General features: G+C 29.9%; 1 protein-coding gene across 2 annotated transcripts; it reads right to left on the bottom strand.

The window, feature by feature from the left end:
- Positions 1 to 2,009: 2,009 nt before the first annotated feature.
- On the bottom strand, positions 2,010 to 10,205 carry LOC114192306 (nuclear pore complex protein NUP1-like). 2 transcript variants are annotated; one of them, XM_028081993.1, is made up of 9 exons: positions 9,852 to 10,205; positions 8,112 to 8,158; positions 7,234 to 7,352; positions 6,647 to 6,848; positions 6,241 to 6,540; positions 6,080 to 6,166; positions 5,273 to 5,968; positions 4,311 to 4,960; positions 2,010 to 4,039 (listed from the first exon to the last, which is right to left on the bottom strand). In XM_028081993.1, exons 1-9 carry the CDS (start codon positions 10,123 to 10,125, stop codon positions 2,530 to 2,532), a joined length of 3,885 nt encoding a protein of 1,294 aa, XP_027937794.1. In that variant the 5' UTR covers positions 10,126 to 10,205; the 3' UTR covers positions 2,010 to 2,529. The 2 variants fall into 2 exon arrangements, with proteins under 2 accessions (XP_027937794.1, XP_027937795.1); XM_028081994.1 differs by having other exon boundaries at positions 8,112 to 8,155.
- Between the last annotated feature and the right edge of the window lie 11,477 nt (positions 10,206 to 21,682).

The following is a 21,682-nucleotide window of genomic DNA, read 5'->3' as shown; positions in this document are numbered from 1 at the left end:
TAATACAGCTGAATTATGCAGATTTTTTCACAGGGAATGGAGTGTGATTAAGTTGTTGGGATGTGTGTTCTGTTTTTTGTTTTGGCAAGGAGTCCAAAAGGGTTAAGTGTGGGGGTGTGTTAAGTAGATATTTTGTGATGTTTTTAATAGTTAATTGTGTCTTTCTTAGGAATTATTCTAGTTAATTAGCTTATATTATTTGTTAATTTCTCTTTTATTTTAGAATTAGTGTTAATGGATTAGTTTTCAGTAGTTTAGCTTTGTAATTTGAAGTTTAGGACTTTGAGTTTTAGATAGTAAAAACGTAAGTAATCTAATGTTAGGCGCATAAGTTCTAGTTTAATTATATTTATTCATTGGTTTAGTAGTGTAGTATCCGTTTAGTACATAGTATTGTTGCTGGTATTAGTTTCCTTTAATTAGCACCATAGTTAGAAAATATAGACAGCTTAGACTAGTTAGAATAGTAGTAGTCGAGTTGTGTCATACTTTTAGTTTGAAATATACTAGTTCACTAGCTTAGTTTAGTTGTTTTTCATTGGTTTTGATACAACTCACATTATGCAGAGAACATAAACAATTTCTTAGTTTTCTCTCCATTTTTCTCTCATTTTTGGCTTGGAGCTCAAGAAACTAAGTGAGATAGGCTCAAGAACTCCAAGGATTGTGTTCTACATTCGGTATTGTGTTTCAATTCATGTTTCTTTTCAGTTTCCATAGATTAAATTCTCTTATTCATTTTCGTTCTTACCCATGTTCATGTTGAGTTCATGTGATTTTCCAATTTTTTTGTTCAAAGTTCATCTTCGAATTTTGTTTTGATCACTTTTGCTTCCATATCCTACTAAGTTTTGGTTATGGATTCATGTCTGTAACCTAGTGTGTCCGAAAGATCGAAATATATTAGTTTGAGGTAAACTTGGTCTAGAATCAAAACTGAAAAATGAGCAATTCTAAGTTTTCTTGAACTGTTACCACAGATTTTGCAATTCATGTGGGAATTTCGTTGTTAGATGATAAATGTGGTTGAACATGTTTTACTCCTTTGATTCACATTTTTACTCCTTAGACGTTTTACTGGAAAAAATTGTAAGATTTTTTTTTAAATCTTTCTAAAGTTAAATATGTTTAAGTCACCCGAGCGACCGACCATGTTTGAACCATTTTAAGAAAAAATAATTTATGCTTATAATTATAAAAGATAAATTCACTTCAAACGTACGATGAAAACGTTACCCAAAAATTTATAATTTTCTTAAAATATTAATAGTTAATAAAATTAAATTTCACACGAAATTTCTATATCATATTACTATTTATAATATTATTAGAAAATATTAGTCTTCTTCCTTAAGGGAAAATGATAAATAATGTGAAGTATATTCAATCGAAAGAGATGTATTGATGATCAGGCTTTACCATGTTAAAATGGATTTTAAAAAATTCAAATTCTTTTGAAATGATTAATTATATATTAAACCTGCACACTCATCATTGATAAAGGGAGTTTCACCAATGTTGCTAGGGAAAGAGTGTCAAACCTGAATAGAGAAAAATATTGAGAAAAAAATGTCATTTTATACAAATAAATTTCCCTTAACTGATATAATTCATAGAATCAAAAATAAAAATTAATTATGGAATTCCTAAATGAACAAATTTACAAAAGACCAAATAGGCCATTTAAGCTGGAAAAAAAACTTCCAGATAATTTAAAAATTATCTATCATATGCATAAAATAATTAACAAGAATATTACATTTAACATTTAGATTTGTTAAATGTACATTCTATAAAAATTTACTAAAAATGTAATTTATACCTAGTATAAACTGAACATGTATCTTCTCAATAATAAATAGTAAAAATAACAAAGGAAATAAATTTAGGAACTAAACTGTTTATCATATGTAAACAGAACACCACAGTATTGATTCCTACTATAAACTCTCGCGATTAGGAATAGCTGAAAGATATATCTAACTTTAAACTAAACACCAAAATTTGACAAGAAAATGCCACCATTGATGGAATAGCCCAAAATAAACCACCACCTCGTTGTCAGTGAACAAACAAAACTTGATGCTAAAATAAATGGAAAAAATAAAAGACCTACTAGCTAGCTAATAATCATTCAAAGCTTACTCACTTGAATTGTAAGTTATTTCAGAACCAGCTAAGCCATAAATTCATGCCTATTTCTGGCTATGATACAAGTAACGAGAATACAGGGATTTTGTGAACATAACTGACCAAATCTTTGATTTAGTACTATGACCTAAAACCATTACAAGTAGAGCACAGATTATGTTCAACCATATCATAGTAATACAAAATTGTGAAAAATTGTCTTGCACCCAGCAAGAAGCAAGACAAACGAGATTGACAACATTGCACCTGATTTACTTTCAATAGCGTCACTTATCCGGACAGAAATTCAGAGATCACTCGCCTTAGAGCTTATTAATTTGTAGCATTAATAAAGCCTGTAGCAGCGACGGAAAAAACCATTTTCATCAACAAATAGTCTTACTTCTTCCGCTGCCTATGCTTAACTTTCACAAATTTTCGACCAGACTTGTCACCGCCACCAGTGCCCAATGAGAAACTCCCTCCAGCATTAAATTCAAGACTGCCAGAAGCTTGAAATGGAGATGGATTCTGAGGTGCGATGTTCTGTTGACTCCCAAACTGGAAAGGAGTAGCCGCCGCTGTTGGAGCTGATGCTCCAAATGCAAAATTTGATTGAAGTGGGGCAGGTGCAGGTTGTTGGCCAAACACAGGAGTTGTGGGTGGATTTGCTGGTGGAGTTGCTTGAACTGTGTCCTCGGCCATACTGTCCTCCATGTTCATCTGATCGTTATTAACAGGAGCTGAACCAAATGAGAATACAGGACTAGAACTTCCAAAAGCAGGCTGGGTGTTGGTAGTAGCTGTAGCAGAAGTGAATGAAAACTGAGGAGTTGATGCAACAGCAGAGGATCCAAACATCATGGGAGAACTGGTAGAAGTAACATTAGGTGTGGATGATCCAAAGGAAAACCCAGGGGTAGATGAAGATGATGAATTAAAAGATGAACCAAAGGAAAACCCAGAGGAAGGTGTAGATGCTGAAGTAAATGAAGACCCAAATACAGACTTGTTGGGCTGCCAACTTGAAACCCCAAACACAGAAGAAGTTGTGCCACTACTGGAACTAACAGCATTGGCTTCTGAAGAAGCGGCAGGGGTACTCTGCCCTGAAGTTGTACCCGCGTTGAAAACGTTTGTGGCGGAACTAGAGGAAAACAATGAACTGCCTGAAGCAAAACCTGTGCTCCCAGTCAACCCAAATAATGGGGCTGATGCAGATGAACTAAATGGTACTGACTGAGTCTCAGAAGAAGTTGGAAACACACTGGTAACAGAAGATGCCAGACTACCAGGAACAGACCCACTTGTAGTGCCCATGATAGAACCCAGAGACTGGCTACTTCCAGTAGTCGCTACTGAGGAATTAAAGCCAACAATGCCACTCCCTGTGATTCCAACCGAAGCAGAAGAGCTCCCAAAAATGCTGTTCTTGTTTTCCAGTGGTTCTGAGCCAGAAGATGATGATACAGGTAAACTTGTTGATGGTAAAGGAGTAGATCCAAATTTGAAAACTGAAGTTGTGGGAGATAAAGATGGCACTTGGGAGGAGGAACTGTTATTAGTCACTGCAACTATGGCAGGGGTGCTACTTGTAGTGCAAGGGCTACTGGAGGTTACAGTGGCACTATTGCTGCCGTTGCTTGCTGCAAGTGATGAGCTACTAAATATATTCTGATCTGTAAAATTGTTTGTAACAACAGAGGAAAATGGAGAGGGGCTTGAAGCAGCAGGTACAGCGTTTAGATTTGAACTGTTTCCAAAAGTAAATATATTTGTAGATGATGGCATCAATGCTGAAGAAACAGCTGGTTCAGACGACTTGGCGGTGAAACCAGTGAATATAGTATTAGACTTAGCACCAGCATTTTCTAGTTCAAGTTTTGGCATTGAATCAACAGGACTTGAGCTGCAAATGAAGAAGACATTTAGTCAACTGATTGTTGAGGTACTTCACTGAATATAATGTAAATGCCTTCATATATCATTCCAATTTCAATTGAACAGTGAATCAAGAAAAACATATAAATAACAAAGATCCGGGTCAATTTGCAAAACGCAGACACAAGTTCAAATTTCACTCTAAATATGAAAGTATAATTTAAGCCACAATAAAAATACCCTATGCGAGTAAAAGATCTATTGAGATTTAAATGCAAGCCAAAATTACATATGCTAACCTGATCAAGCTTTTTGGCTTTGAGTCAGAAGAAGAGCCAAATTTAAACACAGTAGATTCACCACCAGATGAGGAGAAAGTAAACGGTACTTGGGGAACCTTGTCAACAATTTTGTTGAAGCCAGAATTAACCAAAGGAGCCTCAGTACCTGGCTCTTTTGACGATGCAACCTTCTCTAAACCAAATAGTGGACTAGGCTTAGTAGAGTCCTTTGATGGAGCAACAGCAGCTGCCAGCTCAGTTGATGGAACAACTTTATTCCCAAAGTTAAACAGGGGAGAATTAGCAACTGATCCATTAGGTGTAGTAGACTTGTTGGAGCCTAAACTTGTGTTAGAAGCTACTGTAATTGCACCTGTAGTTGGCTTAACAATAGGATCAGAGACAGATGAAGTTATATAGGGTGATACATCAACCTTCTCTTCAACAGTAGACCCATCAGCTGTCCTAACGTGAGGTTTACCATCTACAGTAAAAATTTTGGACGGCACCAGCACAGATGAACCCGGGGTTTTCTCCAGTACAGTTGGTTCAATAGAAGAGGCAGTTTTATCAGCCAAAGCAGTGGAGACGGCAGTTTCCTTCCCCGATGTAGAGAAAGGAGACACAGCTCCATTAGGACTGGCATCGTCATCCAGCTCCAGATAATCCTTTACAAGAGATAGAGTACAAAAACAACAGTGAATAATCATTGTGACATATTGAATCGCCTTTTTCATTTGAAAAGCCATTCAGTTTAGTTTGTCAAATAAAAAATCTTAAGTATTTAAGAACACTTCCTGGCAACTGCTTCAATAATCATTATTGGGGGGGGAAGAAACAAATGACTAGTAACAAGATTAATAGTGCCAGCTCTTTCCACTATGATAAAAAGTAATTAACATGAAATTGCATTAAATCAACAAATAATCCTAAATAAAATAAAATCATCGCAAAGAAATTAAAAAAGCAAAATCACAAACCTCGGGTGCACTCATATGGAATGCCCTGTTTTTCTGTGGAGAATGATACCCTGCTTTTTTTCCAGAGGAATCTCCAGATTTTAAAATAGAAATATCTTGTTTCCTTGGGACTGTTGCATTTGCATCAACAGTAGCATCAGTAGAAGCAACCAGTTTTGAAGAACCATTTTCAGTTTCATCTATTTTTGATTTTAACCTTGGAGCACCAGCAGACATATTTTTAAGTGTGCCATCCAATTCATTATCCCTAATGTTATCCAGGAATTTTGATGAATCTACTGTCTCCATACTTCGAAGAGCCTGCCCTCGTAGCATGGATGAAGACAACTTTGTTGGGGATTTTTCTTTAGGAGAAACCAACTTATCAAGCTGCTGAAGTATTTTTGAAGCCATCTCACTAGACTTTGATGGTAAAGGAGGAATGCTGGTACTAGGCATGGTGTTATCTACAGTTTCTGCAGACAATTTTGAATGTGTATGCCTAACTTCACCCAGCAGATTAGGCTTCTGCATGGAAGATGAGGGTTGTTGAGCAGCATCAGTACCAACTACACTCCTATCTATAGAATGAGGGTTTCCCAAATGAGATGAGGTCAATCTATTAGAAGATAGAAGATTAGACTTGTGACGGATTCTGCGTATAGGACCAAAAGATCCTATATCATTATCTAATACAGAACTTCTACGTTTTAATAGCTGCAAAAAAAAAAAGGAGGGAAAATAAGGAAAAATCCAATAAAATATCCCCGAGAGATCTTAAACAAATGAACTAAAAACAATAGGACTTGCAATCATATGAATCAGTACCCCTTGTTTAGATCCAGAAAGCATATGATGATCAGTTACATGCTGAGCTGAAGATGATGGCTCACCTTCAACAGCAACACTGGTACCCTGTAAGAGAAACCAAATAAATTTCAACACCAGATACATAATGATAAAAAATATCATTCAGTAAACGGGCAAACCTTGGGTAGAGAGCCTGGATGAACCCTTGAATAAGGTGTTCGAGCCATATTATATATTGCTGATCTGCCACGAGATCTTGGAGTCACAAAACCATTTTCATGAACCCTGGTAAGGGTAGTAGTCCTTGGCACAATTGACATAATAGGTGATTTTTGAGCAAAATTTTGACTTTTCAGTAGTGTAGGATCCTCCCTGGGAGAACTTCGCAAGCCTAACATTGATGGTGATAACTTTGAAGACCTGCTACCCATGTAAGCCTTGGCAAGCTCAGCAGGGGAAGAAATATCATCAACAGAAACCTGTAGGCATAATATAAGAAGACAGATGAAACAAAACAGGTAATTAATAATTTTACAATTACAATGAAACATGTATGAAAGATAGGTATGAAGCAAATGATCATACATTTGAAGTAACCTTCGCAACGTATGGGGTTGAAACAAGATCCATCACATTTTCTACTGCTGGAGTTTTGGGATATTCTTCCCTTTGTGCACGAGGTAAAATTGGATCTGACGGAATCACTTCTCTGCTCTTCCTTTCTTCCTCAACAGAAGAACCAACAGTTCTTGATCGCATAACTTCAGTCAAATGCTCTATCTCTGATCTGTGGAATAATATAATTTTATTACATTCAAACTTGTCCTAAAAGGAATGTTGTAATACTACAAAATGAAACAAATTTGCAATGGAATACAGAAGATGCAAAGTGCAAGTTTCAAAACAAGAAGTCCATAAATTCAATAAATATTGCAGCTTGCGCAAATCACAAACAACCACCAATCACTACACATACTATGAATGAAGTGGGCTCAACTACATGATCAAGGGGCAACATTGGCTCTGTTAAGAACCAAAGGATCGTACCACCAATCCACATCATAAAGATACAACTAAGTTATATATTGGAAGGAAGTACTAGACACAGACAGATCAACCCAACACCAGAATCAGCGGTGCTACAGGCAGTCATGCACGTCATAGAAAAATACCTGGTGAAAGTTTTTTGCTTCAGCAGTTTCTCAAGTTCAGTTAATCCATCTCCATCAGAACTTTGAATACTAGTTTCACCTACTACTCCTTTTTGCTTGCCCGAGTATTCATTTCCAACCTATTCCTCAAACAGAAAAACAAAATGATAATCACAACAACAATAACAGGAACTAATATCAATAAACATGGCATAAAAGACAAGAATCAAATATTAGTAGCAATAATAGCAACGTGGGTATTTTAGGTTGTCTAAGTCCCACTTCAAGTAGTATGAGATGCTCATGGAGCATTTAAGAGTTTGGTTATCCCACCTAAGTAGCTAGCTTTTGAGGGTAGCTTCCCCAAGTGCATGGGTACTACTTATCAATTAATATTAGAGCTAATTGTTGATGTCTCGGAAAGTGCTACTAAGTGAGGTGTCATTTAGTGAAAGTCCTCTAGAATCGGCTCTTTGGGGCAGAGCTATGATATGAAGTTCAGTAGGCACCCCAATTAATTTAACAAACAAGGAGCAGAGTTATTCAACCAAATCAATTGAACATGTTTTGAATTTCCAGTGAAAACTATCCATCTTGGCATATTATACATTCAAAATTATATTCCTTTGAAAGAGAGACAAAATAATCATCGAAGAGTCTGAGCTCTCAATAATGATTTGTCAACAAAAAAAAAATTAGTGTATCAATAATCAAGAGAAAAAAGTAAAGCTTCACTATTACTCAATCTTCATAACTGGGTAATTTTATGCTGTAATTTAATAATGAAGAAGCCAACGAATTACTAGCAGCACAGTAGAAATGCATGCTTATCAACACCCAAAATACTATTCATAAGGAGAAGCGAACACATATAAGATATGTAAAGCATGTCTACTTACAATGAGAGCTGTTTCCTGGTGATGGTCCCTCACTGCCTGTACTACTTCTGTGCCAAAATATATATACCAGAAATAAAAAAAGGAATCATATTTCTCACTCAAATATCAGAGAACAGCAAACAAAATAAAAAGGAAATTAAAAAAATGAAAATTCACATAAAATTTACAACTAACAAGTTACATGGGCATTGGTTCCCAAAATGAAAAATAGGGAAAGCAGAAAGCCCAGAGAAAAATTTCATAGCATTGATTCCCATTTCTCATTTACACTTTCCTACTCTCAACTTTGAAATTAGATAAGCAACACAAACCATTTGCAGCATGTTTGTATGTGTAGAAAGATGATGAGATGAAAGAAAAGGAAAGAAAATGATGGAATAAGATGCTTTAGAAAACCAGAAATAAATGGAATGTGTAAATTCCAATGGGTCCAATAATCAAAACTTTCAATATTACACACTGTTGAACCAACTGCATTTCTCATTGTATCTTTATATATAGATCCAACCCCTTCCCTGCACAATTTAACATTACGTCACCCATCCCGTCCCCTTTGTCTCTTGTGCAGACAAAACACCAAACCCCCTCTCCTCCTTTGCAGAAACTTTACCTGTTCTATTAATTTATTTATTATAATAGAAATAATATCATTTTAAAATACTAAATAATAAATATAACATATAACATTCAAAAAAATAATCAATATTCATAGTTAATGACAAAAATAATATTGATAATAAAATGATAAATGCTAATATTAAAAATATATTAATAATAAAATTATTATTAATAATAATAACTTATTTTATCTTTGTTCTTTAGTTTCTTTCAAATCAAACACATACATACACCTTTACATTCTCATTAATTTCCTCCCTCTTTCCACCCTATTTCACTTCAACCAAACAAACCCATCTTCCACTTATTTCTGACACATTTCTCCTCTTTCCTTTTCTCTTCCCTTCCCTCGGATTTCTTTCTTCCCAAGCAAACAAAGGCTTAATAGCACAAATTATACCACACTACTTACATTCTTATAGATACTGTTTACAAACTAATTCCACGTTACAAATGATGGAAACCACTGAGAGAATCTACAACTCTACAACCAACCCAAAGCCAAGCCAAATCGGTTCAGGGATGCAGAATCTAGTTCCCAAACCCCCACATGCACTTTTCTCTAGAAAGCAACCACTTCCTGTAAACTCCAAAAACAAAAATCCCGACCTTGTGCTCCATCCCAACATTCTAAGTGAAGAAGAGAGTTTCCTTCGTTTACACACACCCAGTTTCATTCTATCCTTTCACCCACATCCTCAATACACCAAACTCAATTTAAAACCCGCATTTCCATCACATTAAATTACAGCACCCTCTTGTTATATAAGACAAGTTTTATAATTTAGTAACAGGATACACAGTATCACACAACAGGATTTTTTCACAAATGTTCAGAAACACGTAACATAGCGCAAAATTCTCATGCTTTTAGACAATTAAGATTCCATGAACTAAAATTCAATTAGTTCAGAAATGTACACACAATAATAGTGATAATAATTATCCAAATCCCGCCTTAAATGCTTTAAAAATTGAACACATTGACATTATTAATTGTCAGCACTAACAACGCCGAAAGAGATAATATTATAGTGAAATAAATAAAAAACACATGCAAAAGAAAAACCTAAATTATAAGGTATCAATCTAAATTAATTGATAATGTGTTCAGAGAGAAACCTTGTGGTGTTGGTGCTGCTGCTGCTGGTCCTGGTGGTGCGGGAAGGCGTTTGAGGAAAAGCGAGCCGAAGAGTTTGTGAGCGCTGGAAGCGATTAGTCTCTGCGCGGGATCGACGAGCTTTGAGAACCAACCGTTGTTTCGGTTAGGGTTTCGCAGCGCTGTCGGTGGACGATCATACGGCGTCGTTTGAGTTTTGCGTAAGGGTCTTTTACGGAACTTGCCAAACCCCCCGCCGCCGCCTTCGTAAGGGTTCTCTTCATGCGCCGGCGCCATGAGAGAGAAAGAGAGAGCTTCGAATTCGAGAGAAGAAGAAGTTAAGAGAGAGCAAAATTAGGGTTTTAATCCCAGAGATAGAAAGATAGGAGAGAGAGAAAAAAAAAACAAAAAATAAAAATTAAGTAAAATAAAATAGAAAAATAAATAAATAATTGTAAAAGGAAAATGAAACAGGTAACGGATATCCGATGAGCGCGGAAGCGAATCTCTCACTACTTTTGTATTATTATTTTGTCTAAAATAACTTTTTGTTCCTCAAAAATTATATTTTACATATGAACCTTAATTAATTTTTTGTATTATTGTAGTATTTAATAAAAAAGTAATTTCTACTATGTTCTGTTATTGATGTACATTAAATAATACTTCGTTTGATTCATTCGTAGCTTATTGTAAGTGATAAGGTAGTTCTTTTTATCCCAAATAAATGTTTACATACTGTTTTCATCGTAAATATTATTTTTTCAACTTTGATGTTTACAAAACTTATTGTTTATTTTAGTAAGTTGTTTTATTGATATTTTTTAAATAACAAATTGTTTGAAAAATAATTATGTCAATGGAAAAATATGATAATTCACATAAATCCTTACAATTATTTTTTTCTAAGACAACAAAAATGATAAGGATGATAAGAACATTAGTTTGTCAAGATTTGCATTATAATATCTTTTCTTTTATATTTGCCAATAATAATAAATAAAAAATTAAATATTAAAAGGATTTTTCGTCTTAGAGTTATAATTTGTATATTTAACGAATCCAACCATTCACATAACTTTTTTGAAAATTCTTGAATACTTAAAAGTATTGTAAGTTGTTTTTATTATTAGGACTTAATGTAAGTTTACTTTTTAATTATTTGATCATTCGTTACACCTGTACAACTTTTTTTTATTTATTGGAGTTTTTATTAGTGATAGGTAGTTTTTTTTTTAATCGTTTTAGAGGTGTTTTTAATTTATTAAAATTTTGTTGGTTTGGATTTATGAAGTATTGTCATTGATTAGGTAATATTTTAATCTATTTGAATCATTAAAAATCATATGCAAGTCTATTTTTTTTAATCTATTAAAACGGGTTTTTAATATATTAAACATTTATTTTGTACACTTATGTTCTAATTAAAATGACAAGTTAATAGATCATTTTAACTAATAAGTAAAACTAATAAAATGAATTGTAATTTTAATCCATTTGACAAATTGAATTTTATATAATCTCTTATTTTAAAATCAATTCACATGAAATCAAAATTATTCTTTTTAAAATCACTTACAGAAAGAATCCAAACTATGTTGGAAATTGTTTTTTAGACTTTTTTTTTTGTGCATTTGTGTAATCACTATCTTGATTTGAAAACATGGAGATTTAGCTAAGTTTTTCTTCATTGATGTGATGACTTAGTTCTAGGTGATATTGTTCTTATCTCTCAATTAAATTTTAGCCTTTATATGTTCTTGAATAGGGTTTTCAAGTGTAATGTAGTAATAGGTATTACTAAGAGAGTAATAAGTTGTGTAGAAATTGAATATTTGGTTTGTTTTAGTTGTCTACTTTTATTTTCACTATTTGGTTGTTTGTTTTGTAAAAATTTTGAAATCATAGTGTGATCTTAATTGGTGTGGTTGAATAACTAGGCATGACTTTATATAGTGAATCAATATGAAAATATGTTGTTTCAATTTTTTTTCTCTTTGTTTATGTCTTGGATTTTTTATTTGTCATATTTCTTTGTATGCATTAATTAGAAGTAACAATATTCTAAAATTAATATATTTAATAATATTCTCATTCTAGGTTTTTTTTTTAAAAAATATGTGATAATTCAACTCGCCTTTCTTGAACTATGTTTATAAAACTAACATTTCTTATATTATTATTCTTCTTTGTTTTTAATCAAAAATTAGATAATATTAAAATAAATAAGAGATAATAATATTAATGAAGAAAGATAGTTTTGTCAACAATATTTAAAAATGTCTGCTAAAAGTTGTTAAGAGATAACACTAAATTAGTAATTGAGAGAGGATGAATTAGTTCCTTGAAATATTTTTAATTATTAAGAAATTTTTTGATAGATATTTTTTCAAACACTTAATGAGTTTGTGGGTTTTTTTTATCATTTGAATACATAAAAATAATAAAAGTCAAGGATAACAGATTATATAATATATTTTAGACTAGTTTGAATCTCACTAATTCTATATTGAGTATAAATTTTAAGGTTATTTATAAATGTTTATATCACAACCACAACGGTCTTTTCAAACATGCAATCACAGTTATAAATAATACAATTAACAACTCCTTGAACTACCCTCAAGAGATATTACAAACATTTTCATAAAATCTATTTGCAAACGCATTAATACAATGTAAAATAAAAATAAACAAAATATAATCAAGATATATATCACTTGTTTGTGATGGATATTAAGGATTGAGTTGGTCAATACTTAGCAAAATATTGAGTAGACAACCCTCTAAAATATTTTTTAATGAATTATTATAAAATGATGTTCTTGGAATATTTCTCAACAATGTCTATGAACATACTACATGAAGTCGATATAACTTTGGACACCATAAATCGAAGAGGTATAAGAAGAATCAAGGTGTTAGACATGTTCCACCAATGAGATATAAGACGCTTGGTTGAGTACGTTAATAAATGATGTTACATTGATCGTACTCATTAATTAAACAAATTAAACAATAATCACCCATTTATGTAGTATGATTGTGCTAATAAAGACTCATCGTGTAAAAGCCTGTTCAAAGCCCACAAATACATTGACATTTCACAAGTTTCATAACTTTTTGTTGTAGCATTGATTACCCAATAACACAAGATACACTAATTTAAGCTTTAGAAAACCTTTCATAAGTAAACATCTTAGATAACTCACATTTTAGGCATTGTTTAGTAAATTGCAAAATAATTTTGGTGATTGACAAATATAATTGAAGAACCATCTCAGTACTATGTAAGGATAATGAACATGTTAACGAGTATGAACTTCTTAAAATATTTCTCACTTAAAGACAATCTTGAGAAGTGTTTGTAACATCATTTCAATTTTAACTTAATCAATGATATTAAGTGGTAATCAATTATTTTGTTTTTAGTAGTTTTTAGAAACATATTTAGGGAAAATTTACTCAATTAATGTTTATATGCACCACCACCAAAAAACAAATAAAGGATAATCTATTAAATGCACAACAAATAACCTTTTATAAAAAAGAGTAAGTTAATACATAATCAACTATCTAGAAAAATAGTTTATTATTTGAGAAAACAGGCTTTTGAAGTATACTATGTTGATCAAAGAATAATTTATTATTAATAATGATAATTGATTATCATCGATTATTAAACAATATATTTGTTTAAAATTCTACATTTTGGGATCATAAAAAAATGCACATTTCTCCCTCTTTAGGCATTAGAAAAAAGTAAAACTCTCATTTCATTAACATTCAAAAACTTATTACAATCATGATTTAATATAAAAGCATAAAATAGTAGAAACAAAAACATTAATGAATTTAACTCACAACAACATATAGATAAAAAAACAAACAAAACATGTATTTGTCTTCATTTTTAGCTATTAATAAAATATTTTAAAAATATTTTGTTAAACACTTGATAAGAGAGTAGATTTTTTTACAACTTAAAGAAGCATTAAAGATAAAGGTGAGTGGGGCTAAAGATATTGCACAATACCTTTTAAACTTGTTTGAATATCTCAATTATACATTCAATATAAATCATTCAACCTTAGAATAACTATTTTTACTATTTAGTAATGTTTAAATTACAGCTAGAACACTCTCGTGAAACATGCAATCACAATTCCTAGACCAACCCTTTAGAGATACTGCAAACCTTTTATTTTTTTTGTTAAATCCTATTATAAACACACCAATACAAGGTGAAATAAAAATCAACAAAAGAAACAAAAAAAATATCATTTGTTTATGATGGATACTAGGGATTGAATTAGTCAATACTTCACAAAAAATGTCGAGTAAACAACCTTTTGAAATAATTTTTAATGATTATGCTAAGTAATAATTCATTATTTTGATTTTAATTGTTTTTTGAAACATAATTGAAAAAATCTAATTGATGAATGCTCCTCTTATACAGTTATCTACATAGCATGACAAAAACAATTCGTAAAAGATAATCAATTATGTTAAATGATAATCGATTAAACGTGCGACCAATAACATTTTAAAAATAGAACAAATAAACATTTCAAAGATTAATTAAAAATAGAATTTATTATTTACGTATATTATTTTGACCGAAAAATAATCGCTTAATATTAATGATAATCGATTGTTATCATGATGATAATTGATTATTACATAATAAAATCAATTAAAATATTCTCGAAATTCTTTTGTTTTATTTAACTTAAATTCACACATTTCTCGTATGTAACACAACTAAAAAATATAATTATAATGCCCAATATAAAAGTAAAATCTTAAGTGTCATTAAAACTTATGATCAAATCATCTCTAAAATTTCTACTTGTTTGAACATTACCCCTTATTTTCACCTAAAGCAACATAATAAAATATTTATAAACTATATTTATTAAATACCAAAGATTAGGAAGACTAATATTTTTGAAAAGTTCAATTGAATAGTTAGAAACATAAAAAATGTGGAAGAAAATTAAGAGACGAAATAAGAGAAAAAATTGTCAACTTCATTATAAAATTAAAATATAAAAATGAAAAGTTTACTTAATACCCTAAAGAGAATTTAGTTATTTATTACATACAAACAAACACAAAAACAAATACATACCTACATATTATAATTGAACTTTTTTTTCTCAAATGAGTATGATTATTTTTATGATTTATAAAAAAAAAAACACAAATATAGTATAAAAGACTCAATTTTAATTAGACCTTGTCAAATGTAGATATATATTTATAACCAATTTGTTGATTCAAAACTTTATCCATGAATGAGTTTGAACAACACAAAGGAGAAGTAAAAGTTGTAGACAAACACATACAAAATCAAACGACACCATTTTTCAAATTGAAAACATCAATACATTTATTATGAGTACTCCTATTTATATATTATGTGTTCATGATTACACCAAACCAAATGCATTTTTGATTCAAAGCACCTGTTTCACGTTTATATGCACCATTTGACTTCAACGTAGTTAATTTGAATTGGAAGATCATTTTCAGCTCTTCGATTTAGGCTTCAAACTAAATATATAAACAATTCACGTGAATAAATGTTAATGGTGTCATCACATGAAAAAATTCTTGAACTATTAGGATCCGTAATAATATGTCTACAATATAAAGAGGTTAACGATCCTATATTTGAACCTTCATCCCACATAAAGCTTATTGATTTACTTAACACACATTAAATTTATTATATACTATAGAGTGATTTTTCTAAGCCAATTATTGCCATGTTCTCTTAATTTACATCATCAGGTTGTTGTCATACTCTTACCTTGTATCTGGATAAGGTATTTAAGAAGGTAATTTATTTTTTCAAAGAATTTGAAATAAATTATGAAAAAAATATGTTTTTGGATAAATAAGTCTTAAAGAATTGGAATTTTTATAATTTCATTAGAGTGATTGAATTATTTAAAATTAAAAAATTTCAAATTTCAATTAAAAAAAAGTAAAAATTAAAATTTTTGTATTCTCAAATTCATAATTTGGTCTTTGTAGTTTCGTTAACTTAAGTCCGAGTCAATTCAGCTTGACTTAGCTTAAATAGACTTCGTTTGACCTCACGTTAGATTGTCCCAACTTAGTTTGACATGTCCATAACATGGTGTCTTTTCCAACTCAACTTAGTCAAACATGATTTCATTTGTCTTAGTCCCATCTAGGTTGAACTCACTTTGAATATGGCCCTAACTCGACTTGATAAAATTTGACTCGACATGGGCTTAGCCCAGGTGGTCTCAACATGATCCTGCCCTGATTTAGCTTGACTTGGGTCTAAGTCATCTCGGCTTAACATGAGTCTGAGTCGACTCGGATCGACCTGGACCCAAGTCAACACAACCTAACATTGGCTCAACCTGACTTGATCAAGCTAGGTCCAACCTAATGTTATTCAAACTAGGACCCATCCAAACCTAATCCAACTCGATTGAATATAGGTTGGTCCTAATTCGAATGGATGTGGAACCACCCCAACCTAAGTTAACTTAGGCCCACATCAACTCTACTTAACTTAGGTTTGAGCTGACTTGGCTTGACTAGGCTTACTTGGATGGACTTGACTCAACTTCGAATCAAGCATACTCGACTTAACTTGGTCTTTATTAGGTTAGGTTGGACTTGGTATTGATTGAACTAGAATAAACCTGGGCCTAGCCAAACTTGACTAGATGTGGGATCAACCCAACTTGAATGTAGTTAGACTCGTCCTAACTTGATTGAATGTGGGATGGCTCAACTCAACTTAACATAGGCTCAGAGAAACCTGAATCTGAACTGACTCAACTTACTTGGGTTGGACTGACTTAACTTGACATAGGCCTAGACATACTTGGATCAACCTAGGCACAAGCCAACTCAATTCAACACATCCTTAAGCCAACTCAACTCAATCTAGACCCAAACAAACTTAACTTAACTTGGGTCTAAGCCAACTCAGCACAACCAAGACATGAGTCTACTTGGCTCAAACTGGACACATTGACTTGACTCGACCTGAACTCAAATCAATTTGCCTTGACATTAACTTGAATTGACATGGCTTTGCCTTACATAAGTCTAACATAATGTTATCTTTCTTGGATCTAGTTCGATTTAACATTTCATAACTTTAAAATCATTTTGTTATTTTGTTCGACATAAATTAAGAAAAAAAATGTACAAATATAAAATAAAAGAATATTAAAAACCTTGATAAAAAATAATATCAATCAATCAATTATACAAGAACATCAACATTAATATTATTTAATTTGTAACATTTATTTAATATTTAAATAATTTTTGAATTGATAATAATTAAAATACTTGATCCAAATAATAAAATTAAAATTCACCAAATTTAAATAATATTATCCAAAAACAAACATTTAAAATGAGATTAATTCAAAGTTAAACTGAATTAAAATTATAAAATTATCCGTCCAAAATTAAACTGAATTAAAAAGTTACCGGTATAAGGTCTTTTCATATGCACTCACATTAAACTAAACGTGCTTTTGTGACTTAAAATGCATTACTTGTATTAACTCTTGGAGATTCTCTTTTGACTATTACTTCTTCTTAGGATCATCATTAGTTTCTTCAAAGTGTAAACAATAATCTACTCAACTCATATTCTTCTAAGATACAATATAAAGTCCTCATGAGCTAAAACTATTTGTGAAGCTTAATATATAATTTTTGTAGAGTTTTATGTTTATCATTTTACATCTGTTTTTTATATTGCGATAACATATTAATAAATACTATTTGTCAATAACAAAAAAATAATAACAAATTGAAATACTAATATTAATTGTGATGTACATAAAAAAATTTATTTCCCATTCCTTTATTTATTGCCTCACAAACAGCAAATATTCTTAGAAATGGTATGTCTCCCAAAATGGTTCAAAATTATCATTCTAAACTTGACATGCTTCATAATTCACATGCATGCCAGCTTGCGTTTATGTTGGCAGAAACGTACAACATTTTATTTATTTATTTATATATATATATATATATATATATATTATATTATTTTAATCGAAGATCTATGATAATTTTTTTGTTGTTCTGTTCTTTCTTTCTTTCTTGATATTGTTAATATTATTGTTAATATAAAAGAATATGATTTAGAAAATATGACCCTTAAAGAAAAAAAAAATCAATAATTGTAATCGTACATAGGTCAACCATCACATTAAGAAGCAAATACCAAAAATATTTTAATTAAATATTATTCACAAAAAAGAAAAATAGGTTTAAATTAACACATCTTAGAAATTCTTAACATTCTTTAGCTTAGCCTGTGCTTTCGTTTTTTTTTATTAGAAATTAGATAAGATCTATGGGAAAAAGTAATATCAAAATATTAATAATTGAATTTGTAAAAAAGTCAATTAAAATTATCAAACACATTATATATTTTGTAATATTGAAAAGAAGAAAAAAAACTACTTATTAAAAAACTAACCAATCGCGTGAATAAAATAAAAAAAGTTAACTAATAAAGTTATCAAACACATTATATTTTTTTTTGCAAAACCTTTTTACTTTGATTTCTAATTTTTAAGAGAAAATAAAAAGGCAGATGTAGTGTTATTGGATTTGATATTTATTTTTAAAAGTCTACTTAAATTATATCACAGTTTCATAGTCAAACCAACATTTAGTGGTATATTAAAAACAGTGAAACTATTAAGCGTTTACAGAATAAGAAAGTTATTAAATTAAATAAAAACAAACAAAATATTTCCAAATGCAGGAAATTGAACCACAATGATATTCTTAGGAGATATGCCTGTGATCAAATGATGGAGAGGGCTGAGGCAAAAAGTTTTAAGCCAGGATATTTTTTCCATCCTAATAAAAAAATAACTGGAAATTTTAACCATTCAATAAATAAACATTTCAAATTAACTTTTATTTCATATGTAATTTTAATCTTTTTATAAAGTTTTAATTATAGGATCTTTTATTGATATATGTTCATGCAATTACTAATCGAAACTAATATATATATATATATATATATATATATATATATATATATATATATATATATATATGTGTGTGTGTGTGTGTGTGTGTGTGTGTGAACCTAACCATATTTATTGCAAGTTTATCAATAAACTCTAGTAATGGGCCACCTATTATATTATGAGTAACAACTCTAACTATTAAATGATATATTAACAATCAAATAATTAAAATTACTTAATTTTGAGAAACTGAATTATTGAATGTGTTTATAAATATTAAAAGTTCACACTTACAGGGAATAAAATTGGATTTAAATATAAATTAAAAATGATAATACTTAAAGTACTTGCAATTGAGTATTATTATTATTTTTAAAGATTTTACTTAGTTTAAATAGTTAAAATATTTAACATTTCAATTTCCTTAGATAAAGTAATTAATTTTATTTTAAATCATTTTTTTAATTTAAAATATTGATACTAAACATTAATAATAATTACTAATTTTAAATTAAATATTTTAAAAATAATTTTAAATATTTAACAATTCTAAAACTTAAATATTTAATAATTAAAAAAATAACATTAACCATTTTTATTCAATGTTATTGAAGAAAAAAAAATCTAAATAATGTGTGAACTCAATTAACAATGTGCTCTAAGGGTGAAAATATTATTAGAATAGGGATGAATAGTTGTGAATAATGTGGACCCATATGAAAAGGAATTCAAAATTCATTGACTTTTTAGGATAGTTTGAATCTGTACTATTTTGAATTGTTAAAATGTTTGAAAAAAAGTTTCAAATTTCAATTAATTTTTTGAACGTCTTATCAAAACAATTTGCTCTGTCCTAGGAAAGTTTAAATTCCTTAAAAAATGAACTACCGTGTTAAATGCTTTCATCCAAACAACTCCTAAAGAGAGAGAGGTGATTATAAATATATATTGGTTAAGTCTATTAGAGAAAGTTGATGACCAAAAAAATTATGAATGTTCATATGGAAGAATATATTAATTGGTGTTGATTATGCTAGGTGAAAAGGTCAATTTCCCACAATTTTGAGGAAAGTTGAATGAAACATGTTAAGATCGAAATTATTGACTTATATGATGTTTATTACTAAGATTTTTTCCAAATGAAGAAGATTAAAAATTTGTCTTAAGGAACAATGATGATGACAATTAATTGATTACTTTATCTTAAAAGAAATTATCACTAAATTATCAAGAAGGAAAAAAAAATATTAACATTATAATAAAATCAAATTTCAGAAAATAAAACTTCCCTTTCAAACTTAAAAAAAATCATTAAATCACCTTGTTTTGAGAATTTAAATGTAGCATTAAGATTTGTTAATCAATTTAAGTTTCTCAAAAATTCATCCCAGTAATCTAAGATAAATTGTTTTCCTTTGAGAAATATTATTTGCCATAATAACATAATAAGATAATCAACATGTTTGTAATGTGTCTAAGAATGTAAAAAACACATTCTTTTATATTCTAAACTTTCACTTGCATATAAAAGATGTAATATACGAGTTTAGGACACTCTTCAATCTTACATGATACATGACTTGAACGAGCACATGTCGACCCTTTAGAATGATATGTATTTAGTTCACGCTTGTTAGCCGATATAAGACTATTATCATTCAGAACAATTAAACCTAATTTTAATCAAATCAATCCAATTATCTGGCAATTAATGTTTTGGATCAAAACTCAGTTAGGTAAGATCCATAAATAGTATTATAAATAGCATATTTTAGGAAATATATTAATTATGTATTCATTAACATTTATTATTTTTTGACACATCAAGCTGACTTTCAAATCACAGTATCTTTTACAAGTGGAGTTATAGGATGAGGGTACTTTTGGAGTTAGAGAATATATATCCCTTAAAATTGTAGTACTTGAAATACTTTAGAAGATTTTACCCTATATATCTTAATCTGTAAGAAAAAAAAAATGAAAATCTTTAATCTAAACTTCACATGAAAAAAAAAAAGATTTAATGAACTTTCTAAGCCATAAAGATGATTTTAAAATCTTTGAATTGTAAGTAAATTGATTTCTTAAAATATCGTAAGAAGATATATTATTGGTGTTCAATAGAACATTATATACGTTTTTAAAAATAAAGAAAAATAATTAAAAATGACAAAAATAAGATAAGATTATATCTTTGAACTGTATGGAGTCTTTGCTCTCCTTAAATCAATCAATCAATTTTTCTTGCTAATGAAAAATAGGTTGGACATTTGGACTCTCCCCCACCTATGAATCATTGGTGGATCAAGACACTGACCCAACAAAAAAAAATTGTTTTTAAAATTATTTCAAATAGATAACTTTAATTAAAATATGAAAAAAACCTTTAGCCTATTTTTCATTTAAATATTAATTTGTAATTAGTGTTGGAGAAATTAAATATATAAAAAAACTACCAATACACACACATATTTAATCAACTCTTCTTGATAGTTTGTAATTTTTGGTAGCTTTTAAAATAATGACTATCGGGGTTTCGATTAGTTTAAAATTGACCCTTAAAATTGTTAACATTTTGATTAAGAACAATTGGTAAGACCAATCTAGGGAAAAATGTTAAAATAGGTAGGTGACACGAAATACAACAAATAATAATACTAAGCATAAAATAGTAAAAAATATACATTGTGCATTTTAACTTACACATTAAACCTATATATCTTGTCTATATGTTATATGATATTTGTGCCTAATTTTAAATAATCACATGATATTGAAATATTGTGTTTAACATTTAAGAATTCCCAAAAGGAATAAAATAAGAACAAACTTGCTCA

Source organism: Vigna unguiculata, chromosome 7 (assembly GCF_004118075.2).
Source record: "Vigna unguiculata cultivar IT97K-499-35 chromosome 7, ASM411807v1, whole genome shotgun sequence".
NCBI classification, from domain to species: domain Eukaryota; kingdom Viridiplantae; phylum Streptophyta; class Magnoliopsida; order Fabales; family Fabaceae; genus Vigna; species Vigna unguiculata.
The sequence above is the reverse complement of the archived record's forward strand: the minus strand, read 5'-3'. Positions and strand labels throughout refer to the sequence as shown.